Below are 16,272 nucleotides of genomic sequence, written 5' to 3'. Positions count from 1 at the left end.
CCTGAGTTTAAGCCCCAGTCAGTACCACAAAATATACAGACTGTAGTCACCACCCGGAAAACCCTGAGCAACATGAGCCCGGAGCAACCTCAGCCCCTCACCTGCCGGAGCAAACTTGCTGGCCCTGGTCACGGTCACCGCGCAGGAAGCGGCCAAGATGTGGCCAAGATGCAGACTGAGCGGCAGCTCCTCAGTGAGATCTTTGAATAAAGCAGATGGCCTGGGCGGATTCTGGCCTAAGCTCATCCCGGCTCAAGCGCTAAGCTGGGCCCCTGCCCGAGCCACGAGCCCTAAGGCCTTCTGGGGAGCGGACATGACACTACCCCGCAGGGAACCTAGGTGCTGCCCCCCGTCCTGTGCAGCACCCACTCCTCTAGCACCCCAGCCCCCACGGCCCCTGCCTGCCCATCCTCCGTTCTCTTCTGGAGACAGCACCTAGCTATGTAGCCCAGGCCTGCCTTAAACTCAAGGACCCTCCTGCCTAAGCCTGCGAGCACTGGGGTCCCAGGTGTGCACCACCACGCCTGGCTGCCCACGCCTGAGCCTGGCCTGAAGCTGCTCCGCCCCAGACGTCTGATCTCGGAGCAGCCCCATTCCCCCCTCCAGATGTCTCCGTGTCCCCAGGGACCCCTCACAGGGTCTCTGGCTCACACGTCATCCTCGTCCTGCACCGGAGGGGACACGCCTGAACCTGGGGCTGCCCTGCTTGCAAGCTGGCTTCTTGGCCCTTGTGTCCCCCGCTGAAGTGTCAGCCACCCTTGCCTGAAGTCCTTGACTTGGGGCTGGCCAGCTGGTGTAGCTCCTTCCCCCCACACCCCCGCTGTGGCCCCCCAGCCCCAGCCCTGAGTCCCCCACTGCTGCCATCCAAAACTAGCAGGTCAGTCTGCTGTCCAGCCTGCTGTTGTCCCAGGCCCAAGGCCCCAATACTGTGTAACCAGAGCCCCTCACACTGACTGGGGCGATTCCTTTTTTTGGGAGGGGGGAAGGGTAAGTAAACCAGGATCTCACTATGCAGTTCAGGCATAGCCCAGACTGGGCTCTAACTGTGGGTGATCCTCCTGCCTCAGCCTCCCACGTGCCAGGATTACAGGCCTGCACCAACACTCAGTGGTCCAATTCACCTGTCCAGTGAAGGACAAGGCCTGGGGCCTGCACACCAGCTCCCCACCGGCACACCGGGCCCCTGCTGGGCTTGACAGCCCCCGGCGGGACCTGCCTGTGCTTCCTGCACTGTGTAACTCTCCCTGGAGCCCTCCAGCCTTGGTGACTCATCCCGTGCTTCCCAAGGAAGCCCAGGCCCTCGCCCTTTCCTCTATGCTTCCCCGAGTGGAAAGTGCACCCCCGAGGCAGCCGCCCCCTTCCTCCTCTGTCCCCCCAGTCCCCACCCACCAGTTTCCTCCCGGCCTAGGCTGCGGCGGCAATCACAGCCACAGACCTCTGCTTCCTCTGCCGGTGAGCCCGGGGCCTGGCGGCGCGGGCCACTTCCTCCTGAGTCGGCACAGCGAGCGCCAGCCCTGGGGCCCAAGGCCCGGCAGTTCGAGACTCTGGAGAGGAAGCCCCTGGAGCAGCCCAGGTGGAGCCGGAGACCTTAGGGCCGGCAGGGCCCCACGGCGGGGCCATGGCGGAGCTGCAGCAGCTGCGGGACTTTGAGATCCCCACGGGCCGGGAGGCACTGCGGAGCAACTACAGCGCCCTGCTGCGGGTCGCTGACTACTGCGAAGACAACTACGTGCAGGTGGGTGTGGGCACGGCAGTACCTGGGCCTGGGGACCTCGGAGGACAGCAGCGGACTTGGCCCACCGGGGCTCCAGTGTCATCCCAGTCCCCAAACTCAGCCCTGACCCTCAGTGCGCAGGTGCCCCCTGGGTTCCTCCCTCTGCCAGTGTCTGGGAGGTTGGGGGCCCTGGCTGGCTCTTGGGGAGACTGTGGACTCCGCAGTTTGCTCGTGATCTTACCCCAGTTGGTCCCTTGGTACTCAGGGGAGAGTGGAGAAGTCTTAGAGCTTGGGTTGGATAGGAGGCCTGACCTGGGAGGCACATGCTAGGAGGCTGAGGCAGGAGGATCTCAAGTTCAAGCCCAACCTGGGCAACTTAGCAATTTAGGTAAACAGAAGCTCTTAGAGCTGGGGATGTGAGCAGCTCCAAGGAGATGCAATCTCCAGTCCCTCCTAAAGAGAGAGAGAGAGAGAGAGAGAGAGAGAGAGAGAGAGAGAGAGAGACTGAGGAAGAGCCCACAACGAGGGTCGAGGTGCCTTGGAAACGTTTTCCACGTCATGCAGCTGTCCTGGCACTGAGACAGATTGCTGGTGACAGCAGCAAGGCAGGGGACCGAGTGACAGCAACTCTGACCCATGCCCAGGGCACAAACCTAGCTTTCTGTTTCACAGGCGCGAAGACAGCGCTCAGGGACCACCAGAGTGGGTGGCTCCTGTCTTGGGCCTCTGCGCCCCATCCTGGCCTCCCTCCTTGCCATTTGAATGGCTCTAAGACCATTTCTCGGCATGCTGTGTCCTGTTTCCTTAACGGAAACCTGTTACCACTTGGGCAAAACCTTCTTTCTCTTCTTGTTTTGGCTTAGCTTGAGACAGGGTCTCACTGTGTAGCCCAGGCTCGCCTTGAACTCCCACTGATCCTCCTGTGTCAGCCTCTCCAGTGCTGGGATGACAGGAAACCGGTGGGACAGGAGAAAGCAATCAGGGTGAGCCCAGTGCTCTGTCAGGGCCCGCTGGGTTTGCAGAGCAGCAATGTGCATGGCAAACAGATGTGACCCAGAGCCTTTTTTACCAGGCCTAGCTGTGGGCCAAGACCAAAGTCTGGGTCGGAAGGGTCCAGGTACCGAGTAGGTGCCATTTTCCCCAAGGGAACAATTCCAAGTCCCAGTTTTGGGGTACTGTCTAGGAGAATGGAGGAACCAAGAACCCAGGTGGACCCCCAGGAGCTGTTACAGCTGGGTTCCGCCCTGACTCCTCACCTTCCACGGGAAGCTCTTGGGCTACAAGGACCCCCCAGCCCTTGGCTGAACATCCATCTCTGCCGCCGTTCCTAGCTCTGATGCTTATGCTGATGAGATGCAAACCAGCATGCAAATGAGCATCACTTTCTTGCTGTTGGAAGAGGGCTTCCCAGAAGGCTGTCTCAGGAGACAGTGGGGGCAGTCAGGTCCCTCAGGACTCAGCTCTGATGGTTCAGGAAGCTGAGGCAGGAGGACTGCTGTAAGACTGAGGCCAGCCTGGGCTAGGTAGGAAGACCTTGTCTCAAACAAAATCAAAACCAGAACTTTGGTCTCCAGGGACTCGTTGCTGGGCCCCTCCCCCATGGACTGGCACTATGTGGGTTTCCATTTGATGTGTACAGGAGTGAGCCCCAGATGCCTCGCTACTAGCCATCTGCTGTGAGTGAGGCCTAACCCAGGGCAGGGTGCAAAAATAGAACAGACAAGCTCTTTAATTTTTCTCACAGTCCTTAATTTTTTTGAGGAAGGAGAAACATAATAAAGAAGTAAACAGCTGGGTGTGGTGGTGCACGCTTGTACTCTCAGCACTCAGGGAGGCCGAGGCAGGAGGATCACAGATTAAAGCCCAGCGTCAGCAATTCAGAGACTAGGCAAGATCCTGTCTCAAAATTACAAATAATTAAACAGATATCTAGAAAGGGCTGACAATACTCTGGTGCCAATGCCCAGGGCTCAACCCTCAGTACTGCACACTAAATAAAGAAGTTGGTCATGTCTGATTCTACTACATTCTAGGGATAGAGAAAAGGGAAATGAGATGGTGAGTCAGTAGGGAGAGGAGCAGGGATAGGGGGGAAGGTGCTTCGGGGAAGCCGAAACCTGGGAATGAGGAGGGGCCGAGGAAACACAGCAAGTGCAAAGGCCCTGGGGCAGGGGCAGCCTAGCTGGTCGGGGACAGACACCAGGGCCAGGATGGCTGGAGGGAAGCAAGCAAGAGGGGAGCCACAGGCGAAGGGGCGAGGAGGGGCAGGAGCCTGACCCGAGGGGCTGTCTGCGGCCGTGGCTGGGGCTTGTTCCCGTGGTACTGGGGAGTGGTTTTTCTGGCTCGTCAGTTCAGTTGAGCCCCGAGTACCAACCTGCACTCTGGGCTAAACAGGAGATGTGGGGTTGCCTGGCAGCTTGGAAAGACACAGGCTCTTGGGTGTCACTCTTAGGGGACTCCACGTTGAAGGTCTGGGGTGAGGGTCTGAGATTGGTTTGTGTGCTTTTGTTTTTTGAACAGGGACTTGCTATGTAGTCCAGGCCTTGAATTCACTACAGAGCCCAACCTGGCCTCGAAAATGCAGGGATCCTCCTGCCTGGGCCTCCCCTGGTGCTGGGGTCACAGGCGCACACTCCTATGCCCAGCTGGGTGGCTGGTTTTTGGATTGAGGCCAGTGCCCTCCAGCTGGCCCAGGACAGGTTCCTCTTTCCCTCCTACTGTTCCCATGGTTCCCCCAAATCTCCCACAGGGCTGTGCGCTGCTCCAGTCCTCAGGAGGGTGGGAAGGTGGTCTCCACTCTCCTCCCTGCCTGGCACACTACAAGGCTGCAGATGGATTTTGTCATGTCCCCTGAGTCCCTCTGATCACATCATTCTCCGGGAAGTCACCTTGGACATCTCAGGCTGTCTCCCAGTCCCCTCCTACTATTTCTAGGGACCCCTGTCCCTGTGGGGGAGCTGGCCTCAAGCTGGGGCTGTGTGTGTTTCAGGCCACGGACAAGCGGAAGGCTCTGGAGGAGACCATGGCCTTCGCCACTCAGGCCCTGGCCAGCGTCGCCTACCAGGTGGGGAACCTGGCTGGGCACACACTGCGCATGCTGGACCTGCAGGGTGTGGCCCTGCGGCAGGTGGAAGCCCGCGTGAGCACGCTAGGCCAGGTGAGAGTATGGCCAGGGGTCCCCATAAGTCCCCTTGCGGCGCATGTTCCTTTTCTGCCTGGCTGATGGCAGAGTCAGGAGGCTGAGGCAGGGGGCTCCTCCCCCATTTCAAGCCCAGCCTGGGCTACGCAGGGACCTTGTATCCTACAGGCCCTATGCTCAGGGTGCTTGCTGGGCAAAGTCACCTCCATCCCGCCAGCACCGTCGCTCCTTCGAGTCCCGCCTGTGGCATCCGCCTGCTTCCTTCCTTCCCAGGCCTTGACCCTGGGATGGCCAAGTATCGTGTGCCTGGGCCTGGCCAGCAGGGCCTGCGAGCCGCGCATGCATGTAGGGGTGTGTCTTCCTGTCCTCCTCAGGGCCACTGGCTTCTCCTCAACCTGCCAAGTGAAGTGAATCACCCTGTTCTCCACCCAGGTCACCGTCCTGTCCTTCCTAGCATGCACAGGACATTTTCTCTCCCCCAGGGAACCTGGAAGCCTCCCCTCTCCTCCCCATGCCTCACCCACTCCTCTCCCACCTCGGCCCCAGACCCCTTGCCCTCTCTCAGGCCCCTTCTGCACTGTCCCCTCATCCTGTCCCACAGATGGTGAACATGCACTTGGAGAAGGTGGCCCGAAGGGAGATCGGCACCTTGGCCATGGTGCAGCGCCTGTACCCCGGCCAGAAGGTGGTCGCTCCTGAGAGCCTGCCCCCGCTCGAACCCTACTGCAGGAGACCCATCAACTTTGGCTGCCTGGATGACATCGGCCATGGGGTGAAGGTAGAGAGGGGTCCTTCTCCCCCACCACCTCAGAGCCTTCCTTCCTACTGGGTCTCTGAGACAGGGTCTTGCCTGTGTAGTCCAGACTGGCTTCACACTCACAGTGATCCTCCTGCCTCAGCCTCCCCAGGTCTGTGGATGGCAAGCACGCCCACCATTTCCTATGTTTGTGTCCCAGCCTGCAGCCTGTGTTCCCACTCCCTCAGCCACCACCCCAATCCCCTAACCCTACTGTGGGGCCCCTCCACACCAGGCCTTCACCCCACACCCAGCCCATCTGCTCAGAGAGCCCCTGGGCCCCCTTGCTGCACCCCACCCAGGCGTGGGGGCTGGGAAGGGGAAGCGGGAAGAAGGATGTCAGGGTGTGCATGAGAACGGCCCCCAGCTGCATGAGAACGGCAGCTTCCTGTCTGGGGTGAGGTCACCATGCGGCTGTGCAACCACCCGGAGCAGCCCTCTGTCTGTCTGTCTGTCTGTCTGTCTGTCTGTCTGTCTGCCTGCCTGCCTGTCCGTCCGTCCCTGGGAGAGCAGGATGCACTTGCACACCCCTGCCCCATTTTGTCAGTTCCAGACTGCATGCTGCCACACTGAATCAGCTGTGTCCAGCCCGGTGTGGGAGGCTGAGGCAGGAGGATCACAGCAAGCTCAAAGCCAGCCTGGACTGCATTGAGACCCAGTTGTCTTTGGCTGTCTAAATGGCACCCTTGATACCCCTGACACCTCAGCACCAGGGTGGGGGACCAGCTCTTGCTCCTTCAGCCACGATGTTGTCTGTTTTTAACCTGTACTCCTGCCCCACGGACGTAACAGGTCCTAGCGCGTCCCGCAGGCCGTGTTCTGGCCCCTGAGGAGCACCGCAGCTGACCCCACAGGGTTCATGCTTTGTCCCTATGCCCCAGCGGCTGGGGGGGGGGGCAGGAAGAGGGGCTCCTTGTGTGGCTCTTTCCGCCCTCATCTCCACTGCCAGGCGGGCGGGGCTCCTCAGAGCCAAGGCGCCGGGGCTGTGGCCGGCGGCGCAGGAAGTGGCCCCAGACACGACCCGCTCGTCCCTGGGGCGGTTGGGCCGCGCGGGAGCACCCGGGTCCCCAGGGGTTTTGGGGGGGCGGGGACGTGGAAGTGGGGACTCTTGGCCCCCGCACCTCCCGCCCCTTTCCTGTCCGGGATGCGGCTGGGTGTCATCCCCTCCCCAAGATGTCAACCGACCCTCCCCCACAGGACCTGAGCACGCAGCTGTCTCGGACCGGGACCCTGTCGCGCAGGAGCATCAAGGCGCCAGCCACTCCAGCCTCAGCCACTCTGGGGTGAGGCCTCCCGCGAGTTCCGCACTTCCCCGGCTCCTGGGCCCAAGCCAGGTTCCGCCACTTACACCCCCACCCCACCCTCAGGAGGGCGCCCCGAATCCCTGAGCCCGTGCAGCTCCCCGCACTGCCGGATGGCCTCCTGTCCGCCGCCTCCTCCGCTTCATCGCTGGCCTCGGCAGGGTGAGCGCCCGAGTGGGCGGCAAAGTCTGGGGGCGGGGGAGGGAAACCCTGGCCGGCTCACGTCCCACAACCCGCTTTCTGGATCGCAGCAGCACCGAGGGTGTCTCCGGGGTGCCCCCCTCCACAGGGCAGGCGACACCCCCAGCCCCGCCGCCTCTGCCCCCGTGCGCTGAGGAGGGCTTTATACCGCCACCGCCACCAGGTAAGCACCCAGCCCCAGCCCTTCCCCCTTGGCACCACCCGCGCCTGGCCTCTGCGCACCGAGTCCAGGGCGTCCAGTTAGAGAACTCAGGGCACTCCAGAGGCTGAGGCAGGATCCCCGAGGCTGACGCAGCCTAAGCTACATAATGAGTTCAAGGCCAGCCCGAACTGCACACCGAGATCTTTCCTCAAAAAACTAAAAAAAAAAAAAAAAAAAATCAATTTGGAAAGTTAACAGATGGAAGCAAGTGGGGGACGTGACTAAGGGACTCAGCGGAGGTCCTCCTGGCAGACTTGATGCCACTCTGCCACCACCTGGGTCACCCTCTCGGGCCCTTCGTGCTTGGTTAGCAGTGCTGGCTCTCACTCCCCACCCCGTCCGTCCCCGCAGAGCTGCCCCCGCCCCCGGAGGAGCTCAGCGACCTGGAGTTGCCCCCGCCCCCGCCTGGCTTTGGACCGGAAGAGCCCAGCTGGGCTCCCGACGTCTACTTGGAGAAAGGTTCGCTTGGACCCTTCGGTCCTTTCCCCCAGGACCCCCGTCCTCTGCATGGTTTTCACCCTTTCCCCACTTTTTTTTCTGTCAGTCTTGCTGTGTAGTTTGGGGGGACCCGGAGTGCTGGGGGTCACAGGCGTGCACCACCGTGCTCGGAGCTCCCCTCATTTTTTTCTTTTCATTTTTTGAGACAGGGTCTTGCTATGTAGTTTAGATAGGCTTTGAACTAACTTTGGAGCCCAGGCCGGCCTTGAGCAGTGGCTGCCCTCCTGCCTCAGCCTCCTGAGTGCTGGGGTCACAGGTGTGCGCCAGTGCATGCGGCTCCTCTCGTTTTCTGATATTCTGAATTTTGAGCCAAGCTGGGAAGGGAGCTGCTGGCTTGGTACCGGGCATCAGCCCCAGGGAGGGTTCTACCGGGACCCGCGTTGCTGCCTCACACCCCGCCCCCCCCCCCAGTGGTGACGCTGTACCCGTATGCCAGCCAGAAGGACAACGAGCTCTCCTTCGCCGAGGGCGTGATCATCTGTGTCACCCGCCGCTACTCCGATGGCTGGTGCGAGGGAGTCAGTGCCGAGGGCACCGGCTTCTTCCCAGGGAACTACGTGGTGCCCAGCTGCTAACCAGGGCTGAGGCAGGAGGTCCCTGTCCTATCCCCTCCCTGTGGCCACGGGGTAGGGGCCCCAGGCCTGCTGCAGTGGACCGGAGCTGGAGACCTCAGCGCTGTGATCACGTCCACTGGCCCCTCATCCCTGGGGTGTGGGATCCCCAGCCCCAAGCAATGACTCTGAATAAAGCTCCCCGACCTGCTCATGACACCCTCCCGGGCTGGGGACGGCCCATGGGGAGAGGGACTAAATGCAGCCTCAGCCCCCTTTCCTGGACTCCAGCCGGCCGTGCCAGCTGCCCCCCCTCGCTCTTGCTGGCCGAGAGCAAAGAGCCTCCGCTGTCCCCATCCACACAGCACAAGAAAAAATGATCTGCCACTCGGTCCCTGTCGCCACATTTATAGCTTGAACATAGTGGGCGGGCTTCCGGCTCGGCACAGCATGGCTTCTCCTCCAGTGGGACAAGGGCGGCTTTGGTAAGGTCTGCGGCTCATGGGTACGCGGTCCCGGGCCAGCCTTGCGCTCCCTCTTACATCACCAGGGGTCGATGGTGTCTCCTGGCTTTATTTCCTCTGGCTGTGGCTGGGGTGGGTGGAGGAAGGCAAGAAGGCCTAGCAAGCACAGAAATTGTGCGGGGTTGGCTGGAGCAGGATTGAGGGGCCCTCGAGGATTTGGGGGTCCTGAGGTCTTTTTGAGAGAAAACGGGGAGAGGTTTTTGCAGCCCAAGGCAGCAATTAAAGCAAAAAGTTCTGCAGCTCAGGCTGGCCTTGAGCTCGCAGAGATCCTCCTGTCTCAGCCTCTGGAACGCACCAGGCAGTGAGAGCTATGAGAGGAGGGAGCTGCCCCTTCTCGGCCGCTCCTCCCAGTTCGGAAGACAAGGTGCTTTGGAAATGCCTCTCCTGGGGCCAGACACCAGAACCGCCTGGCATGGAACGCGAGGCATCCTGGCTGGGGTAACTGCATAGATGGACAGGGCTCTGATCCGCTCCCCGGCCCCTGAGGGGCTCAGCCGCGCAGAGGAGGAGGGAACAGGGGGAAGGGGCTGGCTGTCTTTCCAGGCCCGCCCCTCCCCGCGCGCGCCCCCTTCTGGCCACCCGGGCTCAGCACTCCTTGAGCACCTGCTGCAGATGCAGGCGCACGTCTGAGGCAGTGTCCCAGGGCACCACGCAGGGGCGGAAGGAGCTGGGTTCGGCCTTTTGCGCCTCTTGGATGAGCCGGTGCATGGGGTAGCCCCGGCGCGGGAAGGCCACGTCGCCGACCGCCAGCAGCCCCATGGGGCAGAAGTCGTTGGCGCCGTCGCCCACGTAGAAGAGGCGCTCGAAGTGCACACCGTCGCGCGCGCGCTCGCGCAGGTAGTCGCTGAGCACCTTGTGCTTGCACATGTTGGCGGGGCAGCGCGCGCAGCCGTGCGTGTGGAACGGTCGCAGGGCCAGCTGTCCCCGCGAGTCAGGCCCCGACGGGTTGCTCAGGATGCGGCGGAACAGGCCGTGGTGGCCGGCGGCGCGCAGCCTGCTCTCCACGCCGAAGGTGTTGGCGTCGGAGATAAGGATGACCTCGAAGCAGGAGCCCTGCTTGGCCACGAACTGCAGCAGGTCGCCCATGCCCGGCGACAGCGGGATGGCCTCGTAGACGGCGCGCAGGTCCCGTGGCCGCACACCCTGCTCGCCCAGGTACTGGAACACACGCTGCATGTACTCGTGGTAGAAGCCCTCGCGGTAGGTGGCGCGCAGGCTCTCAGGTAACTGCTGGCCCGGCGCGGCGCGCACGATCGAGTCGTCGCTGTTCTCGTCCACAATGGTCTCATCAAAGTCGAAGGTTAGGAGAAAGCGAGGCGCGCCTTGTGCGGCCATCCTGCTGTCCTGGGAGCAGGGGGGACAGGAGGAGGAGGGGACAAGCGAGAGGGGGCGCGGCGGAAGCCGGCCAGGAAGGAGCTGGTTAGCAGGCCACGGCCAGGGGCGCTGGCACATCCAAGACCTGAGGAGGACCCAAAGCTGGGTAAGCGGGGAGCAGGGGTGCCTGCCGCCCGCAGCCCTGCCAGCCCTACCCATTCCCAACCCCCTCAGGCAACGTCGGGCTTCTACCCCGTGACCACCCTCGGGTTGAACCCTGAAGGGCTCCCTGGCTCCTGTTTCTGCCACTCGCTTCCACTGGGGCCCCTAGGACTTAAGTGTCAACTTCAAACAAAGGAAGAGAGACCTGGGCCTTGTGATTTGGAGACTTCAGTGGCACCTGTGGAAGGCAGTGGGCAGAGCGCGGAAAGAACGCCCACTTCCCTTTGTTCCTGCTGCAGCAGAGCAAGAACAGGACACATCGATCGGCGGGCTAGGACAGCCGTCTGTTCTGACCCCATCGCCATGGGCTCAGCGGCTTTGGGGACTGCAGAGGGCCCTAAGGAGCCAGGCTCCAGGCAAGGGTTCTTGGTATCAGGCAAAGCTGTGGACCAGAGAGCCAGCTCTCCACAGTGGGTGGGAGTCAGGCCAGGCCTAGACAGCCAGGGTCTTTGAACTTGGGGCTGGGCTTCAGCCCTAGCAGGGACCAGGTGGCCCCCTGGGAGCTGCTGCAGCCAGATGTGCTGGACAGGGACCCTGGGAGGGGACAGGGCTTCTTCGTAGCTCCTTAGGGCCCTGTGCTGACAGCACGCCCCTGATCACTTGCCAATTCCCCAGGAGGAGCGGGTGAGCGGGTGGGGCTCCTGCCAGAGTCCGAAGCAAGCAGGCAGCAGGAGGGCGTGGGGAGGTAGCGGCCTCCCGTGCCAGGCCTTGACACACCTGGGGGACAGGTAGGCAGAGGAGAGAAGGCAGCAGTGGCTGAAAAGGCAGAGGAGGGGAGGTGTCTAGGAAGTCATGGTGGGGGACTGTGGCAGGAGACTGCCGGACAGGAAGCAGAGACAGGAGCAAGACATTTGACAGAGATGTGGATGGGGAGGGGAGGGTGGTGGGCAGTACGGGGGAGGGGAGGGTGGTGGACAGTATGGGGGAGGGGAGGGTGGTGGACAGTACTGGAGATGGGGGGCAGTGGGGAAGTTACACAGAAGGCAGGCAAAGCCCCAGCAGCATGTCCCTGTCACTTGTACTTGCCAACTGAGTGGGCAAGGGCCAGTGGACCAGCCCCACAGGGCTGCCCTCCTCACCCCCCCCACACACCCGGGTGCCCATGGTCCAGCAGCCCTTGTACACCTGTCTCCCTAACAGAATTGTTCCTTCAGCGACATCCCTAGGGTCATCCTCTGTCTCAACACCCAGCTGGAGTCTCAGTGGCCTGCAATCTTTGGGTTTGGAGACCTGAGGCACCAGGACCCCATACCTGAGACAGAAGCTTCCAGGGAACAGGGGGTGCTGGTGGAAAACAGGGGGCTGAAGCCTCCTCCTGGAGCTCCACTTACCCTAGTCAGGCATCGGAGGCTGGTGACTGGAAGACACGCGCTCATGGTCACTGGGTTACCCAGGGCACCAGTTCTAGGAGCTCTTGGCTTCTGTTGTCAGCTCCTGGTGACCATAAGAGTCCATTTAGCTAAGCTATCCAATCTGCTAGTGTTGTGGCCACTTCTGTCACCCACCTGGCCCTGTCATCTCAGAGGCTCAGCATAAACAAGCCATAAAGGGACACACAGCATGCACAGGCCATGAGGCACCTGGCTGGCCCTCTTCCGGTCCCCAGACAATGCAGAGAGGTTGTCCATGGAGACCCAGGCAGGTTAAAATACCTGTCAGGTCACCCACCAGGAGAGGCAAAGATATCTCAAAAACAGGGCTTTCAGCCAGGTAGTTGGCAAGCCTGTAATCTCAGCAATCCTGTAATCCCAGCAAGCCTTTGATCCCAGCAAGTCTATAATTCCAGCACTTGTGAGGCTCAGGCCAGAGGATCACCACCAGTTCAAGGCCCATTTATACTACAAAGTGAGACCTTATCTCAAGAAAAAAAAAATGGGGCCAGGGAGATAGCCCCGTAGCATAAGCACCTGGAGCAAAGTCCTGAGTTCGATACCCGGTACAAAACAAAACAAAACAAAACAACAAACAAACAAACATACAAAAAAAAAACAAAAACAAAAACTCAACCCTGGAAAGATACTGACAGGCAGAGACAAGATTCAGGAAAAAAAAAAAAAAAAATCTGGCTGGCTGCTGCCCTCTGGTGGTGATAATGGGTGACACTGTAAACTCCTCTGACTTTGCCAAGGTGACACTGTGGGCCATCCGAGCTGCAGGGAGACGCAGCTGGGACGTCCCAGCTTCCAGCGCCTTCCCCACCAGGGCGCCCCCTGACTGTGCACGCGCCGAATCCAGTCCGGCCTGGGGTGTGGACCTTGTTTTTTCCCCAAAAAGTTTTAGTGTAGGAATTGGGAGAAGGAGCCAGAGGCAGATGGGGCAGAGGGTGAGAGGGAGAAACAGTGGAGGTTAGGGACAAGCTGGGAAGGAGGGAAGCTTTGGGACGGGGATGTCCCCTACCGGGATTCCGGGCTGGCGGCGCTGCCTATCTGCCCTACCAGGAGACCGAGGAGAAAGGTGTGTGTGGGGGGGAGGCCGGCACACCCAGGGCGAAAGCAGGGCCAGGGGCAGGGGCAAGGGATGACCTGGCATGTGTCTGGCCCTCAGAGAAGCAGGGGAGGGGCACAGAGACACAGGGGTCACATACACAAGCAGTCACATCAAGACCAGCTTGCATACCAGAGAAAAGAGTCTCTCTTGCTTTGGTCTCCTGGGTATAATGTTTTACGGTTGGGGAACTGAACCTAGGGCCTTCCCATTGAGTTACATCCCCAATCCTTTTCGGGTTTTCTTTTCTTTTTCTTTTTTTCTTTTTTTTTAGGCAGGGTCTCACACTGCAGTTCAGGCTGGCCTTAAAGTTACAATGTAGCCCAAGCTGGCTTCACCAAGGGATCCTCTTGCCTCAGCCTTGCAAATGCTGGGACTACTGGTGTGTGTCACCACACCCACCCTTAATCTTTTTATTTTATTTGTTCTGAGCCAAGGTAAACTGCTAACTCTCAGGTTGGGCTTAAGCTTCTTTGAAGTTTTATGTCTCAAACCCAGGATTTGAGACCAGGCATAGTGGCATATGTCTATAATCTCAGCACTAGACAGGCTGAGGCAAGAGGATCACTGTGAGTTCAAGGCCAGTCTAACTAGTGAGACCCTGACTCAAAAACAAAAAAGGGCCGGGGAGATGGCTCAATGGAATAAGCGCTTCCCTGGCAAGTGCAAGGGCCTGAGTTTATTCCCTGGTTCCACCCCCCCAAAAAACAAACAAACAAACAAACAAACAAACAAACAAAACCCAGAAAGCAGAAACCTGTCTTCAATCAAGCAGCCTAGCGAACTAGTGCTCTTACTGAAATACACATCCAGTGTCCTGGGCTCAAATTTGTACTCCTTCTGCCTGGGGCCTCCCACAGTGGCTGAGACTAAAAGCTCCACACCTGGCTCGTTAAGTCCCCTGGTTTGGTAGTTTGCCCTATGTTCATCTCCAAAGCAGAAAGCCAGGCATCCCTAGGTTCCTCCCAGAGACCGGGGTCCCTTGCTGTGACAGCCCCAGTTGGAGAGACTCACCTCCTGTAGCTTTGTCTTGAGTGATCCGATCCTTTGGTGGTCGCTGAGGAGTCAAGGGGGAGAGAGGCAAGATCTCCAGGCTGCTCTGTCCTGAAGCAGGAGACAAAAGTGAAGCTCTGTAATCCAGGGGTCCATTTCTAGTTCTACCCAGGGTCGGCCCCGCCCGCCCCTCCACCCTCCCCTCCCGGTGGGGGAGGGGCCTAAAAATGAAATTCCTCTGGAGGGGGGTGACCCCTCCCCCTGAAAGTTTCCCTGTAGTTTCCCACCAGAAATGCACAGGATAAGGATGAGGGGCGTGGGCTCAGCAGTACGAGTCACAAGCCCTCCTCCCCTCTATCACAAACAAGACCCCCCCCAACACTAAGCGGCCAACTCCACTACATTCCTAATTCCCCAAACCTGCACAAGCAAACAGGATAGACAGTGGCCCAGAGAGGCCAAGCTAACATCGCAGGGGTTGCACAGCGCCAAAGTCAGGGCTCGAACTTGGGGCTCTCCCGAGCTCGCCTTCTTGTTCCCTGAGTTTCCTCCAAGCTGGGAGTTTGCTGTCCTGCCAGCGGGGCAATGATCCGTGCCCTGGTGCGAGGGAGGAAGCTGGGGCTTGCAGGGTCCCAGAGACACAAGGGTCACACACCTCGGGGCAGTCCCTGCCTGGTGACCAAGCTGAGGGAGGATCCGAGTTTCAGGGCAGCGAGGTGGCAGCTGCGATGGAGTGAGGGAGATATTTTTAGGTGACCGGGAAGCTGGCTCCTGGCACACCCCCAGCTGGCGGGTGCTGCGCCCTAATGCGGGCGGGGGGTGCAGCTTGGGGATCCCGCGTGTTGAGATGGGGCTCCGGGTACTGGGCAGGGGACAGAGGGGACCCCACTGGCCCCCAACCCGCTCGGGAACCGTCCCTCCCGACTCCGGAGCTCCGGACTCACGTGGGGCGGCGCGGCGGGGTCCGTCCCGGCTGAGTTCAGAGGCTAAGGAGTGGGGGGCTGCTAAGGTTTGTGGGCGCAAGAGTGCTTGCCGGAATGGGGCGACGCGATGTCTTGGCCACCCCCGGATTCCTGGGCTCCGGTTCACGACGCCCTCCGGGCCCGAGGGACTGTGGGTGATGTGTGTCCCGAAGGTCCCCTCCACCTGCCCCCCATCCTTCCTCCCGCTGGCCACAGTTGCCACCGCGTCCCCTTTAAATGCCCGGGAGCCCGAGCCCGAGCCGCGGCCAGCGCTGCGGCAGCTGCAGCACCATGGCCCGCCGCAGTCCCCGACGTCACAAGCGGTTGCCCAATCAGCGCGGCGCCGGCTCTCCTAGAGGGGCGGGGCGGGTTCAGGCCACGCCTCCAGCCGACCCAGACTTCAGAGCTGAGCGAAGGTGGCTTTGGCGCGTGGGTGGGGACGCCCGGGTCCCCGCAGCCGCACCCCATGGGGATTGGCAAAGATCACCTCTGCCCCGCAGCAGCCCAGCCCAGTCGGGTGGGGACGCAGCCGGCCAAGCCTGGAAAAGCCCCACTGCTCCACGCGCGCCCCAGGCCGCCCTGGCCTGTCCCCAGCCCATGGGTGACTCCGGACTCCCTCCGCCCAGAGCAGCGCTGGGGGGCCCCTTTGCAAGTGGCATCGGAATAAAAGCCCAGTTTCTCTTCGGCCGACGTGGAAGTGCACACCTGCTATCCCAGGAGGCTGAGGCAGGAGGATCGCCGCGAGTTTGAGGCCAGCATGGGCTACACAGCGAGGCCGAGGGGACCACGTGTGAAATTTTTCGGGCAGAGTGGGCAGATGGTCGCCAAGGGCGGCATGGAGTCCTGTTGGAATTTGGGTTTTTCCACAAACTTTGATGTTTTGTGTCCAAAGAGGACTTTTCTGTCTTGCATTTGGCCAAGCTTTTGGGTGAAAGTCCAGAACACCCAGGAGAAATGGTTTTCCCAAGAGTTCAAACCTGCCAGGCATGGTGGCACATGCCTGTCATCCCAGCACAGGGGAGTCTGATACAGGAAGATTATTACAAACTCGAGGCTATTCTGGGCTACACAGAGTTCAAGAGCAGCCTGCCCAGAGTCACTTTCTCCTACCTAGGACAAAACATTGAACAACAATAATTGAAAGGAGGAAAGGTAGTTTGTTTCTTTGATTTTTTTTTAAGTTCATAATTTATACACGCTTTATTCCGTATATAGCTGTCTCCAGGAATTGAAGAGAGGAAGCAGTCCATTGCAGAGTATGAGAAACAGTAAATTTCCTTTGTGCTTGTCCTAACAACCCAGTCAAAAGAAAAAAAAAAAAAAAAAAGGTCGGGAGATGGCTTAGTGGGATAAGCGCTTCTCTGGCAAGCG

General features: G+C 60.2%; 2 protein-coding genes across 14 annotated transcripts; one reads left to right on the top strand and one right to left on the bottom strand.

The window, feature by feature from the left end:
• Positions 1–1,418: 1,418 nt before the first annotated feature.
• On the top strand, positions 1,419–8,794 carry Abi3 (ABI family member 3). Of its 3 annotated transcripts, none has more exons than XM_023718121.1 (8): positions 1,419–1,735; positions 4,704–4,871; positions 5,455–5,631; positions 6,847–6,932; positions 7,017–7,112; positions 7,205–7,314; positions 7,705–7,812; positions 8,263–8,794. In XM_023718121.1, exons 1-8 carry the CDS (start codon positions 1,619–1,621, stop codon positions 8,424–8,426), a joined length of 1,026 nt encoding a protein of 341 aa, XP_023573889.1. In that variant the 5' UTR covers positions 1,419–1,618; the 3' UTR covers positions 8,427–8,794. The 3 variants fall into 3 exon arrangements, with proteins under 3 accessions (XP_023573889.1, XP_023573888.1, XP_023573890.1); XM_023718120.1 differs by having other exon boundaries at positions 7,202–7,314; XM_023718122.1 differs by lacking the exon at positions 4,704–4,871 and having other exon boundaries at positions 7,202–7,314.
• On the bottom strand, positions 8,791–15,193 carry Phospho1 (phosphoethanolamine/phosphocholine phosphatase). 11 transcript variants are annotated; one of them, XM_023718112.1, is made up of 7 exons: positions 14,884–15,193; positions 14,595–14,662; positions 13,961–14,045; positions 11,794–11,896; positions 11,067–11,218; positions 9,530–10,385; positions 8,795–9,022 (listed from the first exon to the last, which is right to left on the bottom strand). In XM_023718112.1, exons 4-7 carry the CDS (start codon positions 11,836–11,838, stop codon positions 8,975–8,977), a joined length of 1,101 nt encoding a protein of 366 aa, XP_023573880.1. In that variant the 5' UTR covers positions 11,839–11,896; positions 13,961–14,045; positions 14,595–14,662; positions 14,884–15,193; the 3' UTR covers positions 8,795–8,974. The 11 variants fall into 11 exon arrangements, with proteins under 11 accessions (XP_004633912.2, XP_023573887.1, XP_023573880.1 ...); XM_023718110.1 differs by having other exon boundaries at positions 13,961–14,050; positions 14,884–15,192; XM_023718117.1 differs by having other exon boundaries at positions 11,067–11,179; positions 13,961–14,050; positions 14,884–15,192.
• Positions 15,194–16,272: the final 1,079 nt, after the last annotated feature.

This window comes from Octodon degus, unplaced genomic scaffold (genome assembly GCF_000260255.1).
Source record: "Octodon degus isolate 3935 unplaced genomic scaffold, OctDeg1.0 scaffold00056, whole genome shotgun sequence".
NCBI lineage: Eukaryota > Metazoa > Chordata > Mammalia > Rodentia > Octodontidae > Octodon > Octodon degus.
This window is presented reverse-complemented; position numbering and strand designations above follow the sequence as displayed.